Raw genomic sequence first — 24,823 nt, forward strand, 5'->3', positions numbered from 1 at the left:
GTTCCAGTTGTATTTTGTTTTGATGTCTTGTCAGTTCCAGTTGTATTTTGTTTTGATGTCTTGTCAGTTCCAGTTGTATTTTGTTTTGATGTCTTGTCAGTTCCAGTTGTATTTTGTTTTGATGTCTTGTCAGTTCCAGTTGTATTTTGTTTTGATGTCTTGTCAGTTCCAGTTGTATTTTGTTTTGATGTCTTGTCAGTTCCAGTTGTATTTTGTTTTGATGTCTTGTCAGTTCCAGTTGTATTTTGTTTTGATGTCTTGTCAGTTCCAGTTGTATTTTGTTTTGATGTCTTGTCAGTTCCAGTTGTATTTTGTTTTGATGTCTTGTCAGTTCCAGTTGTATTTTGTTTTGATGTCTTGTCAGTTCCAGTTGTATTTTGTTTTGATGTCTTGTCAGTTCCAGTTGTATTTTGTTTTGATGTCTCTTCAGTTCCAGTTGTATTTTGTTTTGATGTCTTGTCAGTTCCTTTTGTTTTTTGTTTTGATGTCTCCTCAGTTCCAGTTGTTTTTTGTTTTGATGTCTCTTCAGTTCCAGTTGTTTTTTGTTTTGATGTCTTGTCAGTTCCAGTTGTTTTTTGTTTTGATGTCTTGTCAGTTCCAGTTGTATTTTGTTTTGATGTCTTGTCAGTTTCAGTTGTATTTTGTTTTGATGTCTCCTCAGTTCCAGTTGTATTTTGTTTTGATGTCTCTTCAGTTCCAGTTGTATTTTGTTTTGATGTCTGGTCAGTTCCAGTTGTATTTTGTTTTGATGTCTCCTCAGTTCCAGTTGTATTTTGTTTTGATGTCTTATCAGTTCCAGTTGTATTTTGTTTTGATGTCTCCAGAGTTCCTTTTGGTTTTTTTGTGTTGATGCCTCATCAGGTACTTTTGTTGTTTTTAATTTTGACTTCAAACCTTTTTCTTTGAACTCTCATTATTGATACAGAACAGTCATTATTTCTTACACTGATATTTTTAAAGCAACGTTCCGTTACATTTTTTTTTTTAATAAACAAAAAACACAATAGTACAAATGATGTGTTTATTTGTCTATAAAATTAAATTAACTTAAAGTACATGTATACTATCAAAAATGTTCTCTCCAACAATAATTGTGTGCCGAATAGTCGTCAAGTTTGGAAAAAAAAATTGGTGTATACATGTTACTGTTAGACAGGAGTCTTACGCTTGTGCCACTATACTAGAAAGTATTAAAATTACTAGACAGGCAACACTAGATCCTTATAAAAAAAATCTGATTACAAAGTAAAATATTCTATTCTAACGAATACACGGGAATAAAATACAATTAATTTCAACAGACTCTCGATACTATTTTAACATTAATTAATATAGCATACTACACCCCCAGTGATATTTATCATTTGTGCTGGAATTCTCTTTCTTAAGGATCCCCGTACCACTGCCAAAGTGTTGGGATACTGTTTTTTTAATGGTATGGTTAAAGATTTAATAAATCATTTCTTTAAAGAAAACCATACCTTACAGGACTTTTATGAGAAATGATAAAGATGAAATAAACAGAATACAATTTATGTATAATAAACAATAGTGTTTTGAGTGTAAAAATTCAGTGGAGCTAGACCGGGATTCAAACCCAGGACTTCAGTGCAGTGTGACAGGGATCCTTAACATTTAATTATAAGCTCATTATTTAGAATTACCCCAGGGGTTACGAATGTAAATGTGTTTTCTGCTTAATTATTTGTCATTAATAGAAGATATTTCCTGGGTGGAAATCTTTCAGAGAGGCGACCCAAGTATGATAATATAGATCTTCATACATAAACTGAGATGGCTTTTCATTGTTTTTTGAGCATAGTTTTAGTCACTGAAGCAGTGTCTATACATTTTGTTCCAATTTTTTCTTTGAAGAACAATTAAAACAAAATGCTGGGGTGTAAAAATCCTCTATGCACAGGGCAACTGATTTCAGGTCTGGCAAGCACAAAAAAATAAACACACTTGCCCAAGGAAAGTACACTATTTTGTTCATTTACATTACAAATGCATTAGGTCTTATTGGATGTCACCAGGATTTAAAATCTAAAATCAAGATCATACTAACTTTCATCATAATACGCAAGGCAATTCTAACCAATTCTTTACCAACATGATGTAGACACCCTTTTTTAATAAAGATTATGGCCCTAACAGGAATCAACATACAATAAGCATCGGTATTTTCTGAACAATTTTAACTTCATCATTGATTTAGAAAAGAAACTGTACATGTTGATTGCTAAGTTATGAAGATTCTTATTTAAATTTCTTCATGTATGATAAAATAGTATCAATATATTGCATTGATATTGAGCTAGATGTCAAGGGTCAGAATGAAAATCAAATTGCTACGGTAAATATGTTTGTGATGTAGAAATCAAAGAGGCCATAACAACTGCCATAGTATTTCAGAACAGAACACTGCTTTAGCCTTCAACCATGCTATTTAATGATCTCTCTCACCCACTGACATAAATACACCAGAAATAATCAAATATATTAGTGTCAACATCTACCTATCACATCCAGAGTTCAGACCCACAAATATAAACATGCATCAGTAATCCGGACGATAACTTAATCACCAGAATTCAGACCCACACATATATAAACATGTACCAGTAATCCAGACACCTACTAAATCTCCAGAATTCAGACCCACTCATATATAAACATGTACCAGTAATCCAGACACCTACTAAATCTCCAGAATTCAGACCATGTTTACATCATTAATCCATACACCTCTCACTTATCATACAGAAGCAGGTCCAGATTTTAGCAGCACACCATACACCAGAATGTTCACACCACAAACAAGTACAGGTCCTACCATACATGTACCATAGCATATGTGTACATTAACAAGTCTACCAGTACTAGCATATACCATTCCACTACAACCGCCATTAGGCATTAAGGCCTTTAACAAGTATAGGAAATGTGTTCTGATGTAAAGTGAAGTTCTATCCATCTAAGTGTTTTATATTAACAAACATATCCTACAATCTTCAGTGAGCTAGGATTTTACTGGAGATATCACAAGATATGAAATATCATCCTGAGCAGGACAGTTTGTTTCAAGGTATACCATTATTCCATGTAAAGCTAATTCATACTGTGAATTTTTTCAAAAAGTAAACAAATTTAATCAATGTAAATCTGACTTCCTCACTTTGAGTGAAAAAAATCCACAAAAATCACGAGCTGCCTACATAACAGGCTACATCGTCCATTTTAACTGTTGTAAGATGTTAACAACAGCTTTTATGGTTAAATAAAGTTGACATTTTTCTACTGCAACATGTGATGACTGGTACATCTCCAGTTCCTACCTAGAGTCCAATGTCCCCATGGTTTCAGACTTGTCATATAGTGATGTCATTAATCCAGAAAATATTCACCCATCAAAATAAGGTCATGCGCAAATGTTGCACACCTTCTGCCAGCACACTACTTTGAGCTGTAATGAATGTCGCCTGCAGCAGATAAGGGCCAGTGGCGTGTTAAGTTTGTTACGGAATATTTCACTGACTGAATGATTTTGATGTTAATTTGCTGTATAAGGATTGTATCTGAGCTTGGCAACCATGGCAACCAAACACACCTTTGTGGCCTAGAGAGATAGATGTTGTCCTTATTGCACTTTTAAACTATTACATTTATATATGATCTCAGCTATATATCCATACCAATAATCTATAATAACATTTATGATATATTCAAAACCATTTTCTTAAAGTCCTGAGGAGATATGTACAAACTTCTGTAAGTATTCAAAGTTAATCAACTCAACAGATATTTATTTCCCATTACTTTAACTCCACTATTTTCTCCTTGTTCAGGGTATTAGGTGTTATGACTCTTAGACTTTGATGTTTCAAAATAAAGTTATTAATTCTGAATGTACCAATGTTTTCATAACAAAAATATTCATAAATATTTTAAAATGGACAACACTTATGTTCATGTTTATATGATTTGCTTTCTTTACATTTTTCTTTCAAATTTTAGCCTTCATCATACAAATAAAAATATCCTTTTCCAAAACAGAAATATTTCTGCCATATCACAGAGGATTGTGAACACATAAATTAGCACCATTGATTTAACTATTCCCTCGCAATCATGTCCTCGGAATAGGAATGTACAGCGTCAATGAATACACCCACACTGTCAGGATCAGTGTCTTTGTGTATCCCGTGTCCTAGATTGGCGATGTACCGCTTCGTACCAAATTTCTCTAACATGTCTTTGACAGCAAGCTTCAACTCATCCTGGTAGAACAGCAAAAAAAGTTTCATAAGATCAGGTGTCCCTATCTCCACAGTCAATCACTATATCTAGTAACACATATATATTCCTCATATATCCTATACCAGTATATCAGGTGTCCCTACCTCCACTGTCAATCACTATATCTAGTAACACATATATACTCCCCAATATCCTATACCAGTATATCAGGTGTCCCTATCTCCACAGTCAATCACTATATCTAGTAACACATATATACTCCCCAATATCCTATACCAGTATATCAGGTGTCCCTACCTCCACTGTCAATCACTATATCTAGTAACACATGTGTACTCCCCAATATCCTATACCAGTATATCAGGTGTCCCTACCTCCACTGTCAATCACTATATCTAGTAACACATGTGTACTCCCCAATATCCTATACCAGTATATCAGGTGTCCCTACCTCCACTGTCAATCACTATATCTAGTAACACATGTGTACTCCCCAATATCCTATACCAGTATATCAGGTGTCCCTACCTCCACTGTCAATCACTATATCTAGTAACACATGTGTACTCCCCAATATCCTATACCAGTATATCAGGTGTCCCTACCTCCACTGTCAATCACTATATCTAGTAACACATGTGTACTCCCCAATATCCTATACCAGTATATCAGGTGTCCCTACCTCCACTGTCAATCACTATATCTAGTAACACATGTGTACTCCCCAATATCCTATACCAGTATATCAGGTGTCCCTACCTCCACTGTCAATCACTATATCTAGTAACACATGTGTACTCCCCAATATCCTATACCAGTATATCAGGTGTCCCTACCTCCACTGTCAATCACTATATCTAGTAACACATGTGTACTCCCCAATATCCTATACCAGTATATCAGGTGTCCCTACCTCCACTGTCAATCACTATATCTAGTAACACATGTGTACTCCCCAATATCCTATACCAGTATATCAGGTGTCCCTACCTCCACTGTCAATCACTATATCTAGTAACACATGTGTACTCCCCAATATCCTATACCAGTATATCAGGTGTCCCTACCTCCACTGTCAATCACTATATCTAGTAACACATGTGTACTCCCCAATATCCTATACCAGTATATCAGGTGTCCCTACCTCCACTGTCAATCACTATATCTAGTAACACATGTGTACTCCCCAATATCCTATACCAGTATATCAGGTGTCCCTACCTCCACTGTCAATCACTATATCTAGTAACACATGTGTACTCCCCAATATCCTATACCAGTATATCAGGTGTCCCTACCTCCACTGTCAATCACTATATCTAGTAACACATGTGTACTCCCCAATATCCTATACCAGTATATCAGGTGTCCCTACCTCCACTGTCAATCACTATATCTAGTAACACATGTGTACTCCCCAATATCCTATACCAGTATATCAGGTGTCCCTACCTCCACTGTCAATCACTATATCTAGTAACACATGTGTACTCCCCAATATCCTATACCAGTATATCAGGTGTCCCTACCTCCACTGTCAATCACTATATCTAGTAACACATGTGTACTCCCCAATATCCTATACCAGTATATCAGGTGTCCCTACCTCCACTGTCAATCACTATATCTAGTAACACATGTGTACTCCCCAATATCCTATACCAGTATATCAGGTGTCCCTACCTCCACTGTCAATCACTATATCTAGTAACACATGTGTACTCCCCAATATCCTATACCAGTATATCAGGTGTCCCTACCTCCACTGTCAATCACTATATCTAGTAACACATGTGTACTCCCCAATATCCTATACCAGTATATCAGGTGTCCCTACCTCCACTGTCAATCACTATATCTAGTAACACATGTGTACTCCCCAATATCCTATACCAGTATATCAGGTGTCCCTACCTCCACTGTCAATCACTATATCTAGTAACACATGTGTACTCCCCAATATCCTATACCAGTATATCAGGTGTCCCTACCTCCACTGTCAATCACTATATCTAGTAACACATGTGTACTCCCCAATATCCTATACCAGTATATCAGGTGTCCCTACCTCCACTGTCAATCACTATATCTAGTAACACATGTGTACTCCCCAATATCCTATACCAGTATATCAGGTGTCCCTACCTCCACTGTCAATCACTATATCTAGTAACACATGTGTACTCCCCAATATCCTATACCAGTATATCAGGTGTCCCTACCTCCACTGTCAATCACTATATCTAGTAACACATGTGTACTCCCCAATATCCTATACCAGTATATCAGGTGTCCCTACCTCCACTGTCAATCACTATATCTAGTAACACATGTGTACTCCCCAATATCCTATACCAGTATATCAGGTGTCCCTACCTCCACTGTCAATCACTATATCTAGTAACACATGTGTACTCCCCAATATCCTATACCAGTATATCAGGTGTCCCTACCTCCACTGTCAATCACTATATCTAGTAACACATGTGTACTCCCCAATATCCTATACCAGTATATCAGGTGTCCCTACCTCCACTGTCAATCACTATATCTAGTAACACATGTGTACTCCCCAATATCCTATACCAGTATATCAGGTGTCCCTACCTCCACTGTCAATCACTATATCTAGTAACACATGTGTACTCCCCAATATCCTATACCAGTATATCAGGTGTCCCTACCTCCACTGTCAATCACTATATCTAGTAACACATGTGTACTCCCCAATATCCTATACCAGTATATCAGGTGTCCCTACCTCCACTGTCAATCACTATATCTAGTAACACATGTGTACTCCCCAATATCCTATACCAGTATATCAGGTGTCCCTACCTCCACTGTCAATCACTATATCTAGTAACACATGTGTACTCCCCAATATCCTATACCAGTATATCAGGTGTCCCTACCTCCACTGTCAATCACTATATCTAGTAACACATGTGTACTCCCCAATATCCTATACCAGTATATCAGGTGTCCCTACCTCCACTGTCAATCACTATATCTAGTAACACATGTGTACTCCCCAATATCCTATACCAGTATATCAGGTGTCCCTACCTCCACTGTCAATCACTATATCTAGTAACACATGTGTACTCCCCAATATCCTATACCAGTATATCAGGTGTCCCTACCTCCACTGTCAATCACTATATCTAGTAACACATGTGTACTCCCCAATATCCTATACCAGTATATCAGGTGTCCCTACCTCCACTGTCAATCACTATATCTAGTAACACATGTGTACTCCCCAATATCCTATACCAGTATATCAGGTGTCCCTACCTCCACTGTCAATCACTATATCTAGTAACACATGTGTACTCCCCAATATCCTATACCAGTATATCAGGTGTCCCTACCTCCACTGTCAATCACTATATCTAGTAACACATGTGTACTCCCCAATATCCTATACCAGTATATCAGGTGTCCCTACCTCCACTGTCAATCACTATATCTAGTAACACATGTGTACTCCCCAATATCCTATACCAGTATATCAGGTGTCCCTACCTCCACTGTCAATCACTATATCTAGTAACACATGTGTACTCCCCAATATCCTATACCAGTATATCAGGTGTCCCTACCTCCACTGTCAATCACTATATCTAGTAACACATGTGTACTCCCCAATATCCTATACCAGTATATCAGGTGTCCCTACCTCCACTGTCAATCACTATATCTAGTAACACATGTGTACTCCCCAATATCCTATACCAGTATATCAGGTGTCCCTACCTCCACTGTCAATCACTATATCTAGTAACACATGTGTACTCCCCAATATCCTATACCAGTATATCAGGTGTCCCTACCTCCACTGTCAATCACTATATCTAGTAACACATGTGTACTCCCCAATATCCTATACCAGTATATCAGGTGTCCCTACCTCCACTGTCAATCACTATATCTAGTAACACATGTGTACTCCCCAATATCCTATACCAGTATATCAGGTGTCCCTACCTCCACTGTCAATCACTATATCTAGTAACACATGTGTACTCCCCAATATCCTATACCAGTATATCAGGTGTCCCTACCTCCACTGTCAATCACTATATCTAGTAACACATGTGTACTCCCCAATATCCTATACCAGTATATCAGGTGTCCCTACCTCCACTGTCAATCACTATATCTAGTAACACATGTGTACTCCCCAATATCCTATACCAGTATATCAGGTGTCCCTACCTCCACTGTCAATCACTATATCTAGTAACACATGTGTACTCCCCAATATCCTATACCAGTATATCAGGTGTCCCTACCTCCACTGTCAATCACTATATCTAGTAACACATGTGTACTCCCCAATATCCTATACCAGTATATCAGGTGTCCCTACCTCCACTGTCAATCACTATATCTAGTAACACATGTGTACTCCCCAATATCCTATACCAGTATATCAGGTGTCCCTACCTCCACTGTCAATCACTATATCTAGTAACACATGTGTACTCCCCAATATCCTATACCAGTATATCAGGTGTCCCTACCTCCACTGTCAATCACTATATCTAGTAACACATGTGTACTCCCCAATATCCTATACCAGTATATCAGGTGTCCCTACCTCCACTGTCAATCACTATATCTAGTAACACATGTGTACTCCCCAATATCCTATACCAGTATATCAGGTGTCCCTACCTCCACTGTCAATCACTATATCTAGTAACACATGTGTACTCCCCAATATCCTATACCAGTATATCAGGTGTCCCTACCTCCACTGTCAATCACTATATCTAGTAACACATGTGTACTCCCCAATATCCTATACCAGAATATCAGGTGTCCCTACCTCCACTGTCAATTACTATATCTAATAACACATGTGTACTCCCCAATATCCTATACCAGTATATCAGGTGTCCCTACCTCCACTGTCAATTACTATATCTAATATGTGTTATTAGATATAGTAATTGACAGTGTAGGCAGGGACACCTGATATACTGGTATAGGATATCGGGGAGTACACATGTGTTACTAGATATAGTAATTGACAGTGGAGGTAGGGAAACCTGATATTCTGGTATAGGATATTGGGGAGTACCCATGTGTTACTAGATATAGTGATTGACAGCGGAGGTAGGGACACCTGATATACTGGTATAGGTTATTGGGGAGTACACATGTGTTATTAGATATAGGAATTGACAGTGGAGGTAGGGACACCTGATATCCTATACCAGTATATCAGGTGTCCCTACCTCCACTGTCAATTACTATATCTAATAACACATATTACTCGAACTGCTATTGCTCGAATACCCTGTGTTCCTCTTACTCTGATTTATCCCTGACCACTCAAAACCTTACTGGTCTATGGACAGTACTTATCTCAATACTGACTGGTCTATGGACATAACTAATCTCACCACTAACTGGTCTATGGATGGGGTCTATTCTTACCAGTGACTGGTCTATGGAGAGTTCTATTCTAACCACTGAATGCTCTTTGGACAGTTCTATTCTCACCACTGAATGATCTATAAGCAGTACTAATCTCACCACTGACTGGTCTATGGAGAGTTCTATTCTCACCACTTACTGGTCTATGGACAGTACTAATCTCACCATTTACTAATCTCACCACTGACTGGTCTATGGACAGTACTAATCTTACCACTAATTCGTCTATGGACAGTACTAATCTCATCACCGACTGGTCTATGGACAGTACTAATCTCACCATTTACTAATCTCACCACTGACTGGTCTATGGACAGTACTAATATCATCACCGACTGGTCTATGGACAGTACTAATCTCACCACTTATTCGTCTATGGACAATACTAATCTCACCACTGACTGGTCTATGGACAGTACTAATCTCACCACTAATTCGTCTATGGACAATACTAATCTCACCACTGGCTGGTCTATGGACAGTTCTAATCTCCCCACTGATTGGTCTCTGGACAGTACTAATCTCATCACCGACTAGTCTATGGACAGTACTAATCTCACCACTGACTGGTCTATGGCCAGTTCTAATCTCCCCACTGATTGGTCTATGGACAGAACTAATCTCATCACCGACTGGTCTATGGACAGTACTAATCTCACCACTTACTGGTCTATGGACAGTACTAATCTCACCACTGATTGGTCTATGGACAGTACTAATCTCATCACCGACTGGTCTATGGACAGTACTAATCTCACCACTTTTTCGTCTATGGACAATACTAATGTCACCACCGACTGGTCTATGGACAATACTAATCTCACCACTGACTGGTCTATGGACAATACTAATCTCACCACTGACTGCTCTATGGACAGTACTTATCTCTCCACTGATTGGTCTATGGACAGTACTTATCTCTCCACTGATTGGTCCATGGACAATACTAATCTCACCACTGACTGGTCTATGGACAATACTAATCTCACCACTGACTGGTCTATGGACAGTACTTATCTCTCCACTGATTGGTCCATGGACAATACTAATCTCACCACTGACTGCTCTATGGCCAGTACTTATCTCTCCACTGATTGGTCTATGGACAATACTAATCTCACCACTGACTGGTCTATGGACAATATTAATCTCACCACTGACTGGTCTATGGACAGTACTTATCTCTCCACTGATTGGTATATGGACAGTACTTATCTCTCCACTGATTGGTCTATGGACAGTACTTATCTCACCACTGACTGGTCTATGGACAATTCTAATCTCACCACTGACTGATGTATAGACAGTACTTATCTCACCACTGATTGGTCTATGGATGTTACTAATCTAATCACTGATTGGTCTATGGATGTTACTAATCTAATCACTGATTGGTTTATGGATGTTACTAATCTAATCACTGATTGGTTTATGGATGTTACTAATTTAATCACTGATTGGTTTATGGATGTTACTAATCTAATCACTGATTGGTTTATGGATGTTACTAATCTAATCACTGATTGGTTTATGGATGTTACTAATCTCACCACTGATTGGTCTATGGACAATACTAATCTCACCACTGACTGGTCTATGGACAATACTAATCTCACCACTGACGGATATATAGACAGTACTTATCTCACCACTGACTGGTGTATAGACAGTACTAATCTCACCACTGACTGATGTATAGACATTACTTATCTCACCACTGACTGATGTATAGACAGAAATTATCTCATCACTTACTGATGTATAGACAGTACTTATCTCACCAATGACTGATGTATAGACAGTACTTATCTCATCACTGACTGATGTATAGACAGTACTTATCTCACCAATGACTGATGTATAGACAGTACTTATCTCACCAATGACTGATGTATAGACAGTACTTATCTCACCAATGACTGATGTATAGACAGTACTTATCTCACCAATGCCTGATGTATAGACAGTACTTATCTCACCAATGAGTTACTAATTTAATCACTGATTGGTTTATGGATGTGACTAATCTAATCACTGATTGGTTTATGGATTTTACTAATTTAATCACTGATTGGTTTATGGATGTTACTAATCTCACCACTGATTGGTCTATGGCCAATACTAATCTCACCACTGACTGGTCTATGGCCAATACTAATCTCACCACTGACTGGTCTATGGACAGTACTAATCTCACCACTGACTGATGTATAGACTGTACTTATCTCACTACTGACTGATGTATAGACAGTACTTATCTCACCAATGCCTGATGTATAGACAGTACTTATCTCACCAATGCCTGATGTATAGACAGTACTTATCTCACCACTACTAATTTAATCACTGATTGGTTTATGGATGTTACTAATCTAATCACTGATTGGTTTATGGATGTTACTAATCTCACCACTGATTGGTCTATGGACAATACTAATCTCACCAATGCCTGGACTATGGAAAATCCTAATATCACCACTGACTGATGTATAGACAGGACTTATCTCACCACTGACTGATGTATAGACAGAAATTATCTCATCACTTACTGATGTATAGACAGTACTTATCTCACCAATGACTGATGTATAGACAGTACTTATCTCACCACTACTAATTTAATCACTGATTGGTTTATGGATGTGACTAATCTAATCACTGATTGGTTTATGGATGTTACTAATCTCACCACTGATTTGTCTATGGACAATACTAATCTCACCACTGACGGATATATAGACAGTACTTATCTCACCACTGACTGATGTATAGACAGTACTAATCTCACCACTGACTGATGTATAGACTGTACTTATCTCACCACTGACTGATGTATAGACAGTACTTATCTCACCACTGACTGGTCTATGGATGTTACTAATCTAATCACTGAGTGGTCTATGGATGTTACTAATCTAATCCCTGACTGGTCTATGGATGTTACTAATCTAATCCCTGACTGGTCTATGGATGTTACTAATCTAATCACTGAGTGGTCTATGGATGTTACTAATCTAATCACTGATTGGTCTATGGATGTTACTAATCTAATCACTGACTGCTCTATGGATGTTACTAATCTAATCACTGATTGGTCTATGGATGTTACTAATCTAATCACTGACTGCTCTATGGATGTTACTAATCTAATCACTGACAGGTCTATGGATGTTACTAATCTAATCACTGACTGCTCTATGGATGTTACTAATCTAATCACTGACTGGTCTATGGATGTTACTAATCTAATCACTGATTGGTCTATGACACAGTATGATGTCACCCTTATGCTTATGGTGACATGTACGCTGAACTGATGAACTGAACTTATCAGTTTGCTACAAAGTAATGTCTAGCCTAGAACATCCTCTGCCATCAGGAATTATTAAAACATTTTTTATAAGTGTATAAATCTAATCAAATTAGACTCAAGGTAAACAATGCCCACCCAACAACAATGTATGATACTTACATGAGGAGCGTACAGGAAAGTTGGGTCTAGGTTACCTTGAGTGGTCACTTTAGCACCCAATAACCGTCTGAATAGATGAAAATATAATTAAATCACATTACATTTGATATGTAGTGAGAAAGTATGATTCCCCTATTGATAACTACATGAATATTCTGTATTAGTTTGTATCTCTTAGTTTACAGCAGCAAGTTAGACTACACCAGGAAGAGCACATTGGTCAAGAAAAGCACTAATCCAAACTAAATCTAATTATCATCAAAACAAAATTTCACTATCATGATTCTCAATTCAGAAATTCAAATATGTCTTAAACATGCACAATTTGTGTTGCAAATAATAAGTGAGTATAAACCCTGTATCATACCTGCCAGCTCTCCCTATTTTTGAGGGAGGCTTCCGATTTTGGACCTTAAAATTGAGCATTTTCAACCAGTGAATTTACTAAACTAGTCCTATCTTCTAATATTTGACGATGTCATCTGAAAGAACAGCTCAAAAGATGCCATTTAAAAGTGTCATTTTTCCCTAGGGTGTACATACACACATCTTATTTACGTTTTCAATTTCAATTCTCAGCATGCCTAATCTCCCCCATGGAAATTTCAAAAAGTTGGCAAGTATGATGTAGTCATACTTTTATATCAGATCTAGACTACTGTAATGGCAGTATATTTACAAAACATTTATTGTGCTGAAAATTAGAAAGTACAAACATTAACCTAGTTGTAACACAGAATTTTAGCTCACCTTGCATGCAATGGTTTCTGAGTCCAGTCAAGGGAGACAACTTCATATCCTATTTTACCAAGCTCTTCAAGAGCAAAATGGGCATCCTTGGCAAAAACAACCTTGAAGACAATTTTGACAAAATTTCAGGAACATGTTAGGTTAGATTGATTCTTATGGTAAAGATACTTCTCTTATTCTAGACACAGGAAGAGTAATTGTTGTACCAGGGTAAATATTAGTGTGTTTTCTCCCAGTGTAAAATATACGAAAAGTTGTCCCCTGTGTGTGATGCAGGAAAAGATTGAGGTCAAGGAATAATATTTTTTGACATAAACTACAGAAAGGTCTTCTTTACCATTTAGTTTAACTGTGTGTTGAGAATAAGCTAAACACTGGACGCATGGGGTTGTATTTGATTTTTTAGCCCCTTTTCACCAATCTAATTAAAATCTGATCTCTCATTTCTTTATATTAACACAGATCTCCTCAGAACAAAACATTCTGTCCTCGGCCAACTTGGCAAGTCAATTATGTCTGCTGGATATTTATTGGAAATTTCTTAAATAATGAAATGACATTTTTTTCACAATGATTTCTTTACCATGGGGACAGGCTCAACCTTTTCCACAGAAAGCATTTCCCTCACACCATAATAAATATCTTTAAGATAGGGTAAACTGAATTTGTTGAACTGGATTGGTCCTAGCTCTCCAGCACAGGAATCAAATACTTGCACAATCTGCAAAGGAAAACGGAGATACATTGTACAATCTGTAAAATTATAGACATATTTATTAGAAACAGCACAAGGGAATTAGTTGTCAGATTGTCCATGAAAGACAAACCATTTCCTGAGGCTGAAAGCCAAGGGCAACAGTTTGTCTTAAGGAAAAATAAAATGATTATTTCATAAGTGCCGAATGACGGAATCTATAACTGTTTTATTATAAAGATACCAACCAATCCTGAAGGTTTGTTGATTGTGTTGACTTTCTCGTTGCTATTTTTGTTTGTAAACTGTCATTTCCCTCAGTTATTAATCTTGCTCAAGAGTAACCAGAAAATTACTAAAATCTAAATTGCAAAATCCTATACTATATACACTTACAAACTGCACAGATATTCTTCAGAAGCAACAAAGTGTTGTCAGCAGTGATGGTTCTATCGACAACAGAGAGGTCAGGGTCAAATACTAGCTCTGCCTAGTTCTACCTATGTGATTGGCTCCGTTCTCATGGCATGACTACGATATCATAAAGTGGGCAGGACAATTAGCATGTGATCACAGCATAATGTTTTCAATGGTTCATTACAACATGGAAATAGTCCTGAAACTATATGCGGGTAAAATGAGCTATATCCCTGGGACATAGCAACTATTTGTCAATTTAAGAAAACAGCAATCACTGGACAAAAATTCAAACGTATCATTTCGACTAATCAGTGTTGCCTGGTAAACTGTGATGGGTTGACAGTTGTGCTCAAACACTAATAAAATTGATTTTATAAAATCTTAAAGCAAAACAGGTTCAGCATCAAAATCATAATGTCACAGTTTAAAGAAACTAACAATGTCAGTAAAATGTTAAGAAGCATTCACTTTTCATTAATCAGTGACAAAACAGTTGTTTCATGCTTTATAGGTAAACACTCCTAACTGTTTCCTCCTGTATGTGGATCCAACTGATGAACTGTTAACACCACATAAATGATTGCTACCTCCTTACACCGGCACACAGAGGGTCTAGTCCTAGGAATGGGGTCTTATTTGGTACTAAACTTTAATATTGAATTCCAACCTACCCATACATGACCCCGAAATGTAAAAAATATTTGAAAAGTTTCCGGAGAAAAGGTACTGATAGAGTAATATTATGTCTGAATTTCACAAAAACACAAAACTTGTGACTTAAGGATTGGTGAAGACAGACCTGTGCACCAGCCTTGATCTGTGCGACGAGGTAATCAATGACTTTGGCGGTAAGGATTGACAGAAGGTTGTGACTTTCCTTGGGATATTTCGTCAACCACTTCCTTGCTTTTGGTAAAGGTGAATGAGAGCCACCGTCAATCATAAACTTCATAAGGGTCCACTGGAACAAAATATTAACACTGGCTAAAAATAACTTTCAGGAAAAAAAGCGAAAAATTCAAAATGTTCATTTACTTACAAACTAGACTTATTCTAAATTCTCGTGTAAATATTGTCTGTGAGTCACCATAGCCATATTTCATACTGCACTTATGGAGCTATCAATAAATGATGGTGACCTACCGGAGCCCCACTGAAGCCAAACAGCGGACACTGGCCTTTGATCTGGTGGCGAGTGAGGGTGATTGCCTCCATGACGTAGTGAAGCTCCTTTGTGACATCTACACCGGTGTTAAGTCTTTCCATGTCAGCAGGGGTTTCCAGCAGAAAACCAAACACCACTCCCTATGTAAGAGATATACAGTGTTACATATTGCATGTATAATGTACCTAATTGCCTGTATTTTTTTATTTATAGCCTATGAAACCCTGGCAACTGTGAATGTACACCTGGCCGTTACACACTCTAAATAAGGGAGTGCTTCAAACATGATTTTGAATTATTTGCATGCACATTTTAGCTCAAAATATGGCACCTATTATTCAAATATTGATCAAAACATTCATTTCTTATAGCAACTACAGCAGATGTACTAACTGCACAAGCATATTATTCTTATATTGATCAACCATGCAGCTTTCCCCCTACAGTGCATACCTTGCCTTCCACGATGTTGACATCCATACCCAGCACTTGAGGGATCACTAGGATGTCAGAAAAAATGATTGCAGCATCCAGATCAAACCTCCGCAACGGCTGAAATAGACGATATATTGTATCATATGTAGAATTGTTTCACTAAAGTCTAGCAATCAAGTCAGGAATTACCATATACCAGGTACCTGGTATAAATCCTGAACAAGAGGAAATTCAAGATTTCCTCCCACAGCCCTCCTGTCTTATCTACATATCTATATTAATCTGAATACATCCTTTAACACCTTTTTTAATATTAACTTTATTTCAACATGCAGCATTGCAGGTAACTTCTTGATGAATGTCATGACAAAAAGCATGGAAAAGAGTCTAATTAGAAGAAAAATAAGGTTGTAAGTATTATAATAAGGGCAACAGATTGTACATCTCTTATGTCCCCGATTAAGGAAAATAAACTGTAGATTACCTAAACTGAAATGGAACATAATTTTAAAAAAGGCACACAAACGATACAAGTTCAAGATTATGTATTGAACAGTATCTTGTTATAGGTCTCACTCAAGCAACTTCATCCTCTGTTAATTAACATGATATTGGACACGAAAAATTGCATTAATTTAATAGATTTATAGATGGGTAAGTAATACCTGATATGTTGATACAAAAACATTGATGAAACTTCTTCAGCAACAGCATGTAAATTATGTGAGGTATTCTTATACTTCAATACTGAATAAAGTGAAATAGAAATCTCTTCAGAAACACAGACTTGTTCAAAGTATTGTCGTACCTGACCAATGAATAATTTTGATCAAATTCCATGCAGGAACGGAGTTGCTAGAGCAATGACAAAACGTGAACATATGTACTAACAGACACTATATATTTTTCACAACTCGGTTGAGAGAGGATACTTTATATTAGACTTACTTACCTGAAGTGTTAACTCACAGGCCATGCTGGGGGTCTGTACCGTTTTGAAAAAATCTGCAGAGTGCTCCTTCTTGTAGGCATTGTACTCTGAATGAAATGTAAATCATTCTTAATGAAATGTGTGTTTTTACTTTAAATACATCTTAATTTATCTAAAAAAGTTTTCAAAAGTATTTTAAATACCCAAAAATGACATTTTGATTTCTCCAGGTCAGTGCTATACAAGAGGCCCAATGGGTCACCTGGTATTCAATGATGTGGCCTTTAAAGAAAATAAAAATAAACAAAGCTTGATAACCCTATATCCCAGCAAGCAACTGGCTAAATATCCTTACCAAAGGCCTATTGCTTACCCAAGGCGTATTGCTTATTTAGAATAAGGTGTTTAAAGTCAAAAGTTTACCTGGAAGGTAGCGTCCAGCTTGTCTCATCAGCCAGACGGGAACCCGTTCTACCTTCTCACCTCTGGCTGCTCTCAAGATAAGGTCATTTTTTAGGGGAGGGAAAAACTGCAAAAAAAGCAATTGATACTTTACATTTAACAAAGCATATATTTCGTAGTCCGCCACCGATAATGATTTTTGTATTTAACAAGCTAGTCCGCCACCGATAATGATTTTTGTATTTAACAAGCTGTACAGATATCTCAGTATATAGTTCGATTCACAATGTCATACTTCTTGTTCCCCCCCTAGGTCACAGTGATGTTTGTTTTGTAGATGACACTCTGCTATCCCAAGATGTACTGTGACAAACAAAATCATGTTATATACCACTGACCATGTTATATATCACTGACCATGTTTATATATCACTGACCATGTTTATATAACACTGACCATGTTTATATAGCACTGACCATGTTTATATAACACTGACCACGTTTATATAGCACTGACTATAGCCACGGAATTAGACTATCCAAGTCTGTGCTATAGTATAGAAAATATGCCCTTGCCAAACTTTTCAAAGGTTGAGGTCAAAGGTCAAACCTTAGGTCACAGTGATGTATGTTTTGTAGATGACACTCAGCTATCCCAAGATGTACTGTGACAAACAAAATCTGGTTACTCCAGGTGAATTAGTAAAAAAGAAATGACCTAGACAAACTTTGGGATGGACGGAATTCAGACAGATAGAAGGATGGAGTACAAACCCAATACCCGACCGGGAACCGGCGGGGGACTTATAAGAAACAAAGACCAAGATGTACCAGGTTTTGGCAAAACAGGAACAAATAAATTGGGTGCTTTTGTTTCAACTTTAACAGGTTGGGCACAACGGCACATATGGGTATAAATAAGTAACAGCTATGTATAAGGAGGCAGTACCCAAATCGATTCAGTACTCAAATCGGATCACTTTTTGCAAAAATACTTATAAATAAATAAATGTGTCAACAAATCAGTTATAATAATGATGTAGTCTTAGAATAGATAGCCATGCACCCTTTTTTTGTCTTCATATGATTAGTTTTTTAAGTTTAATAGCACAAGAAAATGTAATTTAAACTCAAATGTCAGTGTTTTGATTACGTTTTTAAAAATGGCGACGACTATGCATTCTGTTTTGGGCTATAGGAATAAATTCATACTATAGAAATACTTTTTGTATGTCAAATAAATTCTAAAGGTCATCATAAAATGTTTATTGGCCGATAAAAAATATTCATTTGAAGCGTAAGATACTGTAAAAGTTAAGCCTTGATCCGATTTGGGTCCTGGCATTCGCAAAAACCGGAGACGCTGATTGGTGACTTCAGAGCGTTCTATAAATATCTCAAGTGAGCCCCGGGTGCTATAATTTCGTTTGTAAGAACATGCATCGATAATTTTCCTTTGATACAACCATTAGTGAATAAAATTCCTCCTCAGATTTTCAATGATTTAATAAAATGATGGTTTGGTCACCTTACTCTACAACATACTATAAGCTATGGAGGTGAATACAATTTTTCTCATTTTTACAAACATTTTGACAACTGATTTACCATTTTTGTTTGTATATCTGTGACATTGTATTATTTATTGGATAATGTTGACATAAGGGCGCCCCTTTTGTTAATAATGTTTAAAAGAACTTTTGATGTGTTTTCATTTCACTTTATTTCCCTATTTCATTAATAAAGTTGTTACTCAAAACGGTAACTTACAAAAATGCAGGGTTATGCGAAGTTGTGGCCAAACTTTTGAAGATAAAGTCAAAGATGAAACAGTTCGTGACCTACAAACAGTCCGCGAGGAAATTTTAATGGAAATTCATTTATCAGCAGCAGTGGCGGATCCAGAGACCTATCTAGGGGGGTTTCCAAATTTCCTGGGGGGGTTTCCATGTGGGGAAAAATTGAGGCAAATGGTGAAAATCCATGATTTTTAAAGAAAATTCTCAGGGTGGGGGGTTTCCTGAAGGCCAAAAAACCCCTCTGGATCCGCCACTGAGCAGCGATTCAAAAAGCGGAAAATTGAATTGTGTGACTGACGATGAAGACCAGCACTTTCATGAAAAAAATACCGGCCGGCTTTGATAACATCTGTGACGTTGACATTATGTCAGCTTTCTGATAATGCGTTAAATATAGGTTTTGTCAACAATTTCAGAAAAATAAAACATGACGTGAAGTTAATTTGAGAGTGTGAATCGGAGTATGGCGTTTAATAAATGGTTTGTTAAACCCTCAACGTAGTAAATTGTTTGGGACAAATATTGTACCTGTGTAATCATGGGAGAAGCCATCTTTGATCTTGCTTCGGAGTTCCTCGGCTCTTGCTCATTCCGAACGACCGAACGAAAGGCCCAATTGGCCTGCCTATATATCACTCGCAATATCTCGGCCCCATTTCGTCCGCATTCGGAGTCAATCATGACGGAATTGGCCGAGATGTTACGATTGATATTATGAGGTATATATCTATATATGATCTCTTATTTTTTACAGTTCATTTAAATTAATTATGTCATGTATTTATTGTTTATGTTACTTTTATGTAATTTAGTTATGGCTTGGTATCAGGTAATGTTTACTTTGTTTGACTTTCTGCATAAAAACAAGATTTTCAAATTTGCCCAACGATGCTTACACAAGATTTGGTTAAAATCCCTCCAATGGTACTGAAGGAGAAGGATTTTAAGATTTACCTCAAGTTCCCCTATTTGCTGTGGCCCCGTCCCTCTACCCCCGGGTGGGCCACACCCTGTCCCTCTGCCCCCGGGTGGGCTACACCCTCCTTTCTTTTAACGATTGCATGTTATCATTGTGATATTCGAGACAGAAATAAAAACGACTCGAAGAAATACTGTTTCCACCAGTACCATCTTCAGAGGAAACAAAATTGAGATCTAACTGTCTACTTGAGAACTCTGACTGAACGGTCTGTTGAAAGTATTATCTTGGCAGAATACTGGATTTTTTTTACTGGATCATCCCAAAAGGTGACAGCTGCATAGCCACGTGTCCAAGGCTGATTTTCACTGGTATACCCTATATTGAAGTATAACCAACAGTTTTTGTTTCCTGTTACACTATCAAGTAAGGATGATACCAAGCAAAAAAAAAACACACTAAAATTTGTATATTTTTTTCTGATAGTTTATTACTCCAGAATATAGTAATGAGATATAAAATCTGTATTTTCATGTAGTGTGATGCCAAACATGAATAACAAAATGTTTAAAATAAAATTCTTCAGCAATATACATGTATGTAAAAAAAAATGTAAGATTAATGGAATGTAGAGTTTAATATTTCAATGCATATCATGTAGTTCATATAAATTACATAAATATTGAAGAAAAATGCCTATATATCATAGATCCCATTTCTAATTTTTAAAAGATCACACAAATCTAAAACTAATATCTTCAAATTTAAAGCACAAATTTACAAGATAAAATTCATTACAATGAAATATTTACATAAGGGTGTCTTTAGTACTGACTTTCAAATTGAAAACTTTAAATCTTTGAAAAAATAAAATAAAAACACAATCAGTGATGAGACATGTGGGTGTTGATTTTTAAAAGCTTTGTACACATCAGTAAAGGTACTAATTTATACATCATCTTCATTTTCAAGTCCCTGTGGTTTCAACACATCACTGACACTCTCATTCATTCTCATGTGGCTTCAACACGCTGAGACTAATACAATCTTTCACTCCCTTGAGGTGAGATAGAGGAATCTCAACCCAAGAATCTTTCCCCCGAGGTTGAGATTAACAATCTCACCTCGAGGGGGTGAATGATTCTTTTCTCTTACCCTGTTGCCCCTGTCATATACATAATGAAATTTTCACATAACAGGCTCAATGCATTGTTGACATGATATTAATGCATTGTTGATGTGACATCATTGACTTGTTGACGTGACATCATACAATTGTTATGAATGGGGAATTCCCCCTTCTAAACCCTAGGGTGACACCAGGAAAGTGTTGATGCATGTTGTTGCATGTTCATTCTCATAGCCCTGTGGCCTCCACACACCGAGATACACCTAACTTCATTCTCATAGCCCTGTGGCCTCAACACACTGAGATACATCTAACTTCATTCTCATACCCATGTGGCCTCCACACACTGGGATACATCTTACTTCATTCTCACACCCCTTTGGCCTCCACACACTGAGATACATCTAACTTCATTTTCATAGCCCTGTGGCCTCAACACACCGAGATACATCTAACTTCATTCTCATAGCCCTGTGGCCTCCACACACCGAGATACACCTAACTTCATTCTCATAGCCCTGTGGCCTCAACACACATGATACATCTAACTTCATTCTCATAGCCCTGTGGCATCCACACACCGAGATACATCTACCTTCATTCTCATAGCCCTGTGGCCTCCACACACTGAGATACACCTAACTTCATTCTCATAGCCCTGTGGCCTCAACACACATGATACATCTAACTTCATTCTCATAGCCCTGTGGCATCCACACACCGAGATACATCTAACTTCATTCTCATAGCCCTGTAGCCTCCACACACCGAGATACATCTAACTTCATTCTCATAGCCCTGTGGCCTCCACACACTGAGATACATCTAACTTCATTCTTATACCCCTGTGGCCTCCACACACTGAGATACATCAAACTTTATTCTCATACCTCTGTAAACCAAGTTAAGGATTAAGCCTCCCTCCTTTTTGCATAGAAATATTTTTTTGGGGGATTATATACTTTATATCAAATAATATTCATAAACAAGTGTTCAGTTGGCCCAAATAGAGACTTTTTCTTTCAACTAACACACAATGATAAACAGCATCAATGAACAACCAGGGCCTAGTTGCTCGAACAATCATTAAATGAAGTCATCAATAAAGTATCATTAAGTCTTAATGATATATTAAATGGCTAATGACAGATTAGTTAATCTACCATTAAAAATGTGTTGTTCGAAAGGTTACTTGATGGATCATTAACTAATGGAGGTTTAATGAATGTTTAATGATGGATCAACAATTAAAGCATCATTAAATGTGCGATTCCTCTTCCCCCATGATGCATCAAAACAACACAGAAGAGGGAAGAATTAGATTTTGATACAGAGGAAGTTATGCTGCTAGCCGCTCCCCACACTCTCTCGTTTTTCTCGAGACTCTTAATAACATTCTGCTATATTCCCCGACTTCCATTTTTTTGACTTCAAATCTCCGCAGTCTCTGTACTCAATCTTTCATTCCACAACTTAACTGTAACTATAGTTTGTGAATGGTAACATTTGTTACAAAACACATGGATAGCCCTAGGTCTTTTGTTACACATTACTATAATTGGTAGGCAAATAGAAATGGCATAACAATATAGAAACATAGAAAATATTTATCAAATGATCTGTAGTATCATATACTATAGTGATATGCAAGTGCCTGGTGGTAATTATCAGCCCACCCCATTGTAAAACACATTTTACAAATACCGATCATATCTATAAATATTCCTAGAACACTAGACATGATGAAATTAGAAAATAAGCTCTACGGGCAATACCTCACCCTTACTGTAACCAACTGACTTGTATGGTAGTATTAGCATTGCACCGCCTTATAAGGACTGGGCCCCTGGACTAATCACAGGTATAATACATGGAGCTACATTATTGTATTAAAATATATAATAAAATCAAAGGATGCACATGTATCAATATAAATACCCAAAGTTTCACAAGCCATATTTTACAGAAAACTTTGATATAGAAAAAAACAGTTCCAGTAAATCATTGCTAGTATCAAGAATGGCACACATTACTCAAAATTCAAAAACTTAAATAAAAAGATATATATATATATATATAATGGAAATCACAACCTGTGTTTATTATGCCAGATATGCAGATAGGGAAATAGCTGATGTATATACTGTATTCATGTATTTACACAGCAGAAGTAGGTTAAAAATAACAATATGCAATGAAAAATAACGAGATGCTCTAGATCCTTCACTGCTAACTTGTTTTACTTTTTATTCATGACAAATTTGACCTCTGTGACCTTGACAGTAAGATAACATGATTGACTTGTAAAAAGCCATTTTATTTTTGTAACACAACACATTCAATGTCCATAGTTTATTTGTACAAACTTTATAGCCGTTTAGTATATCACACTGCTAAAAATCATTGGAAGGTGTTAACATGTTTGACCTCTATGATCTTGAAAGTGAGTCAAGGTATTTAATTGGAATAAAGAAAGCTGATAACCCTTCACCCAGCAATTTAGATGACAAAATTGACTCTTGGTCAATGAGACACTGCCATTGCATCAGCTCATGGGAACTTAGTGTCAAGTGAACATTACATTCATGCTATGTAAATAATGTGTACATATTTCTGGTTAGACATGAAACAAATATATAAACAAAATGTAATAAAAAATCAGGAAAAAAAATCTTAATATGATTTTGTTCCCCACATATACTGTTATAAAATTGTTTGTCTGTATGATATTCCTGCAAAAGGTAACTGGTTTAAATAAAATCAGTACTGGGTTAATTTTCACATGTTTGTCCTTTAGATAGAGTAATAAGACTTACAAGATTTACAATATAAAATGTTCTCTTGAGCTCAACATAAGAAAACTTTCCAAGCACATATTATGTTTAGTAACAGCTCAAATCAGAAATATTATTGTAAAATGAATTAGCATTTCAAGTAAACTAATGAGATTCAGATAATCATAAATGTAGGACATGTTTTGAAGAAGGAGGCAT

The 24,823-nt window shown here is 36.8% G+C and overlaps 1 protein-coding gene across 1 annotated transcript; it reads right to left on the bottom strand.

Moving 5' to 3' along the window:
• Positions 1-1,568: 1,568 nt before the first annotated feature.
• On the bottom strand, positions 1,569-20,372 carry LOC110452530 (uroporphyrinogen decarboxylase-like). Its single transcript, XM_021501129.1, has 10 exons — positions 20,311-20,372; positions 18,005-18,110; positions 17,603-17,688; positions 16,669-16,767; positions 16,194-16,355; positions 15,850-16,011; positions 14,520-14,657; positions 13,937-14,037; positions 13,187-13,253; positions 1,569-4,280 (listed from the first exon to the last, which is right to left on the bottom strand). Exons 1-10 carry the CDS (start codon positions 20,332-20,334, stop codon positions 4,116-4,118), a joined length of 1,110 nt encoding a protein of 369 aa, XP_021356804.1. The 5' UTR covers positions 20,335-20,372; the 3' UTR covers positions 1,569-4,115.
• Between the last annotated feature and the right edge of the window lie 4,451 nt (positions 20,373-24,823).

Source organism: Mizuhopecten yessoensis, unplaced genomic scaffold (assembly GCF_002113885.1).
Source record: "Mizuhopecten yessoensis strain PY_sf001 unplaced genomic scaffold, ASM211388v2 scaffold6719, whole genome shotgun sequence".
NCBI classification, from domain to species: Eukaryota; Metazoa; Mollusca; class Bivalvia; order Pectinida; family Pectinidae; genus Mizuhopecten; species Mizuhopecten yessoensis.

Excerpts from the sequence above, each read along its gene's own strand:
- LOC110452530 (XM_021501129.1), bottom strand. The coding sequence starts at position 20,334 with ATGGCTTCTCCCATGATTACACAG. Across the intron at positions 16,356-16,668 it reads TCAACATCGTGGAAGGCAAG|GGAGTGGTGTTTGGTTTTCT; the intron begins GTATGCACTGTA and ends TCTCTTACATAG. Across the intron at positions 14,038-14,519 it reads AGGTTGAGCCTGTCCCCATG|GTTGTTTTTGCCAAGGATGC; the intron begins GTAAAGAAATCA and ends ATTGTCTTCAAG.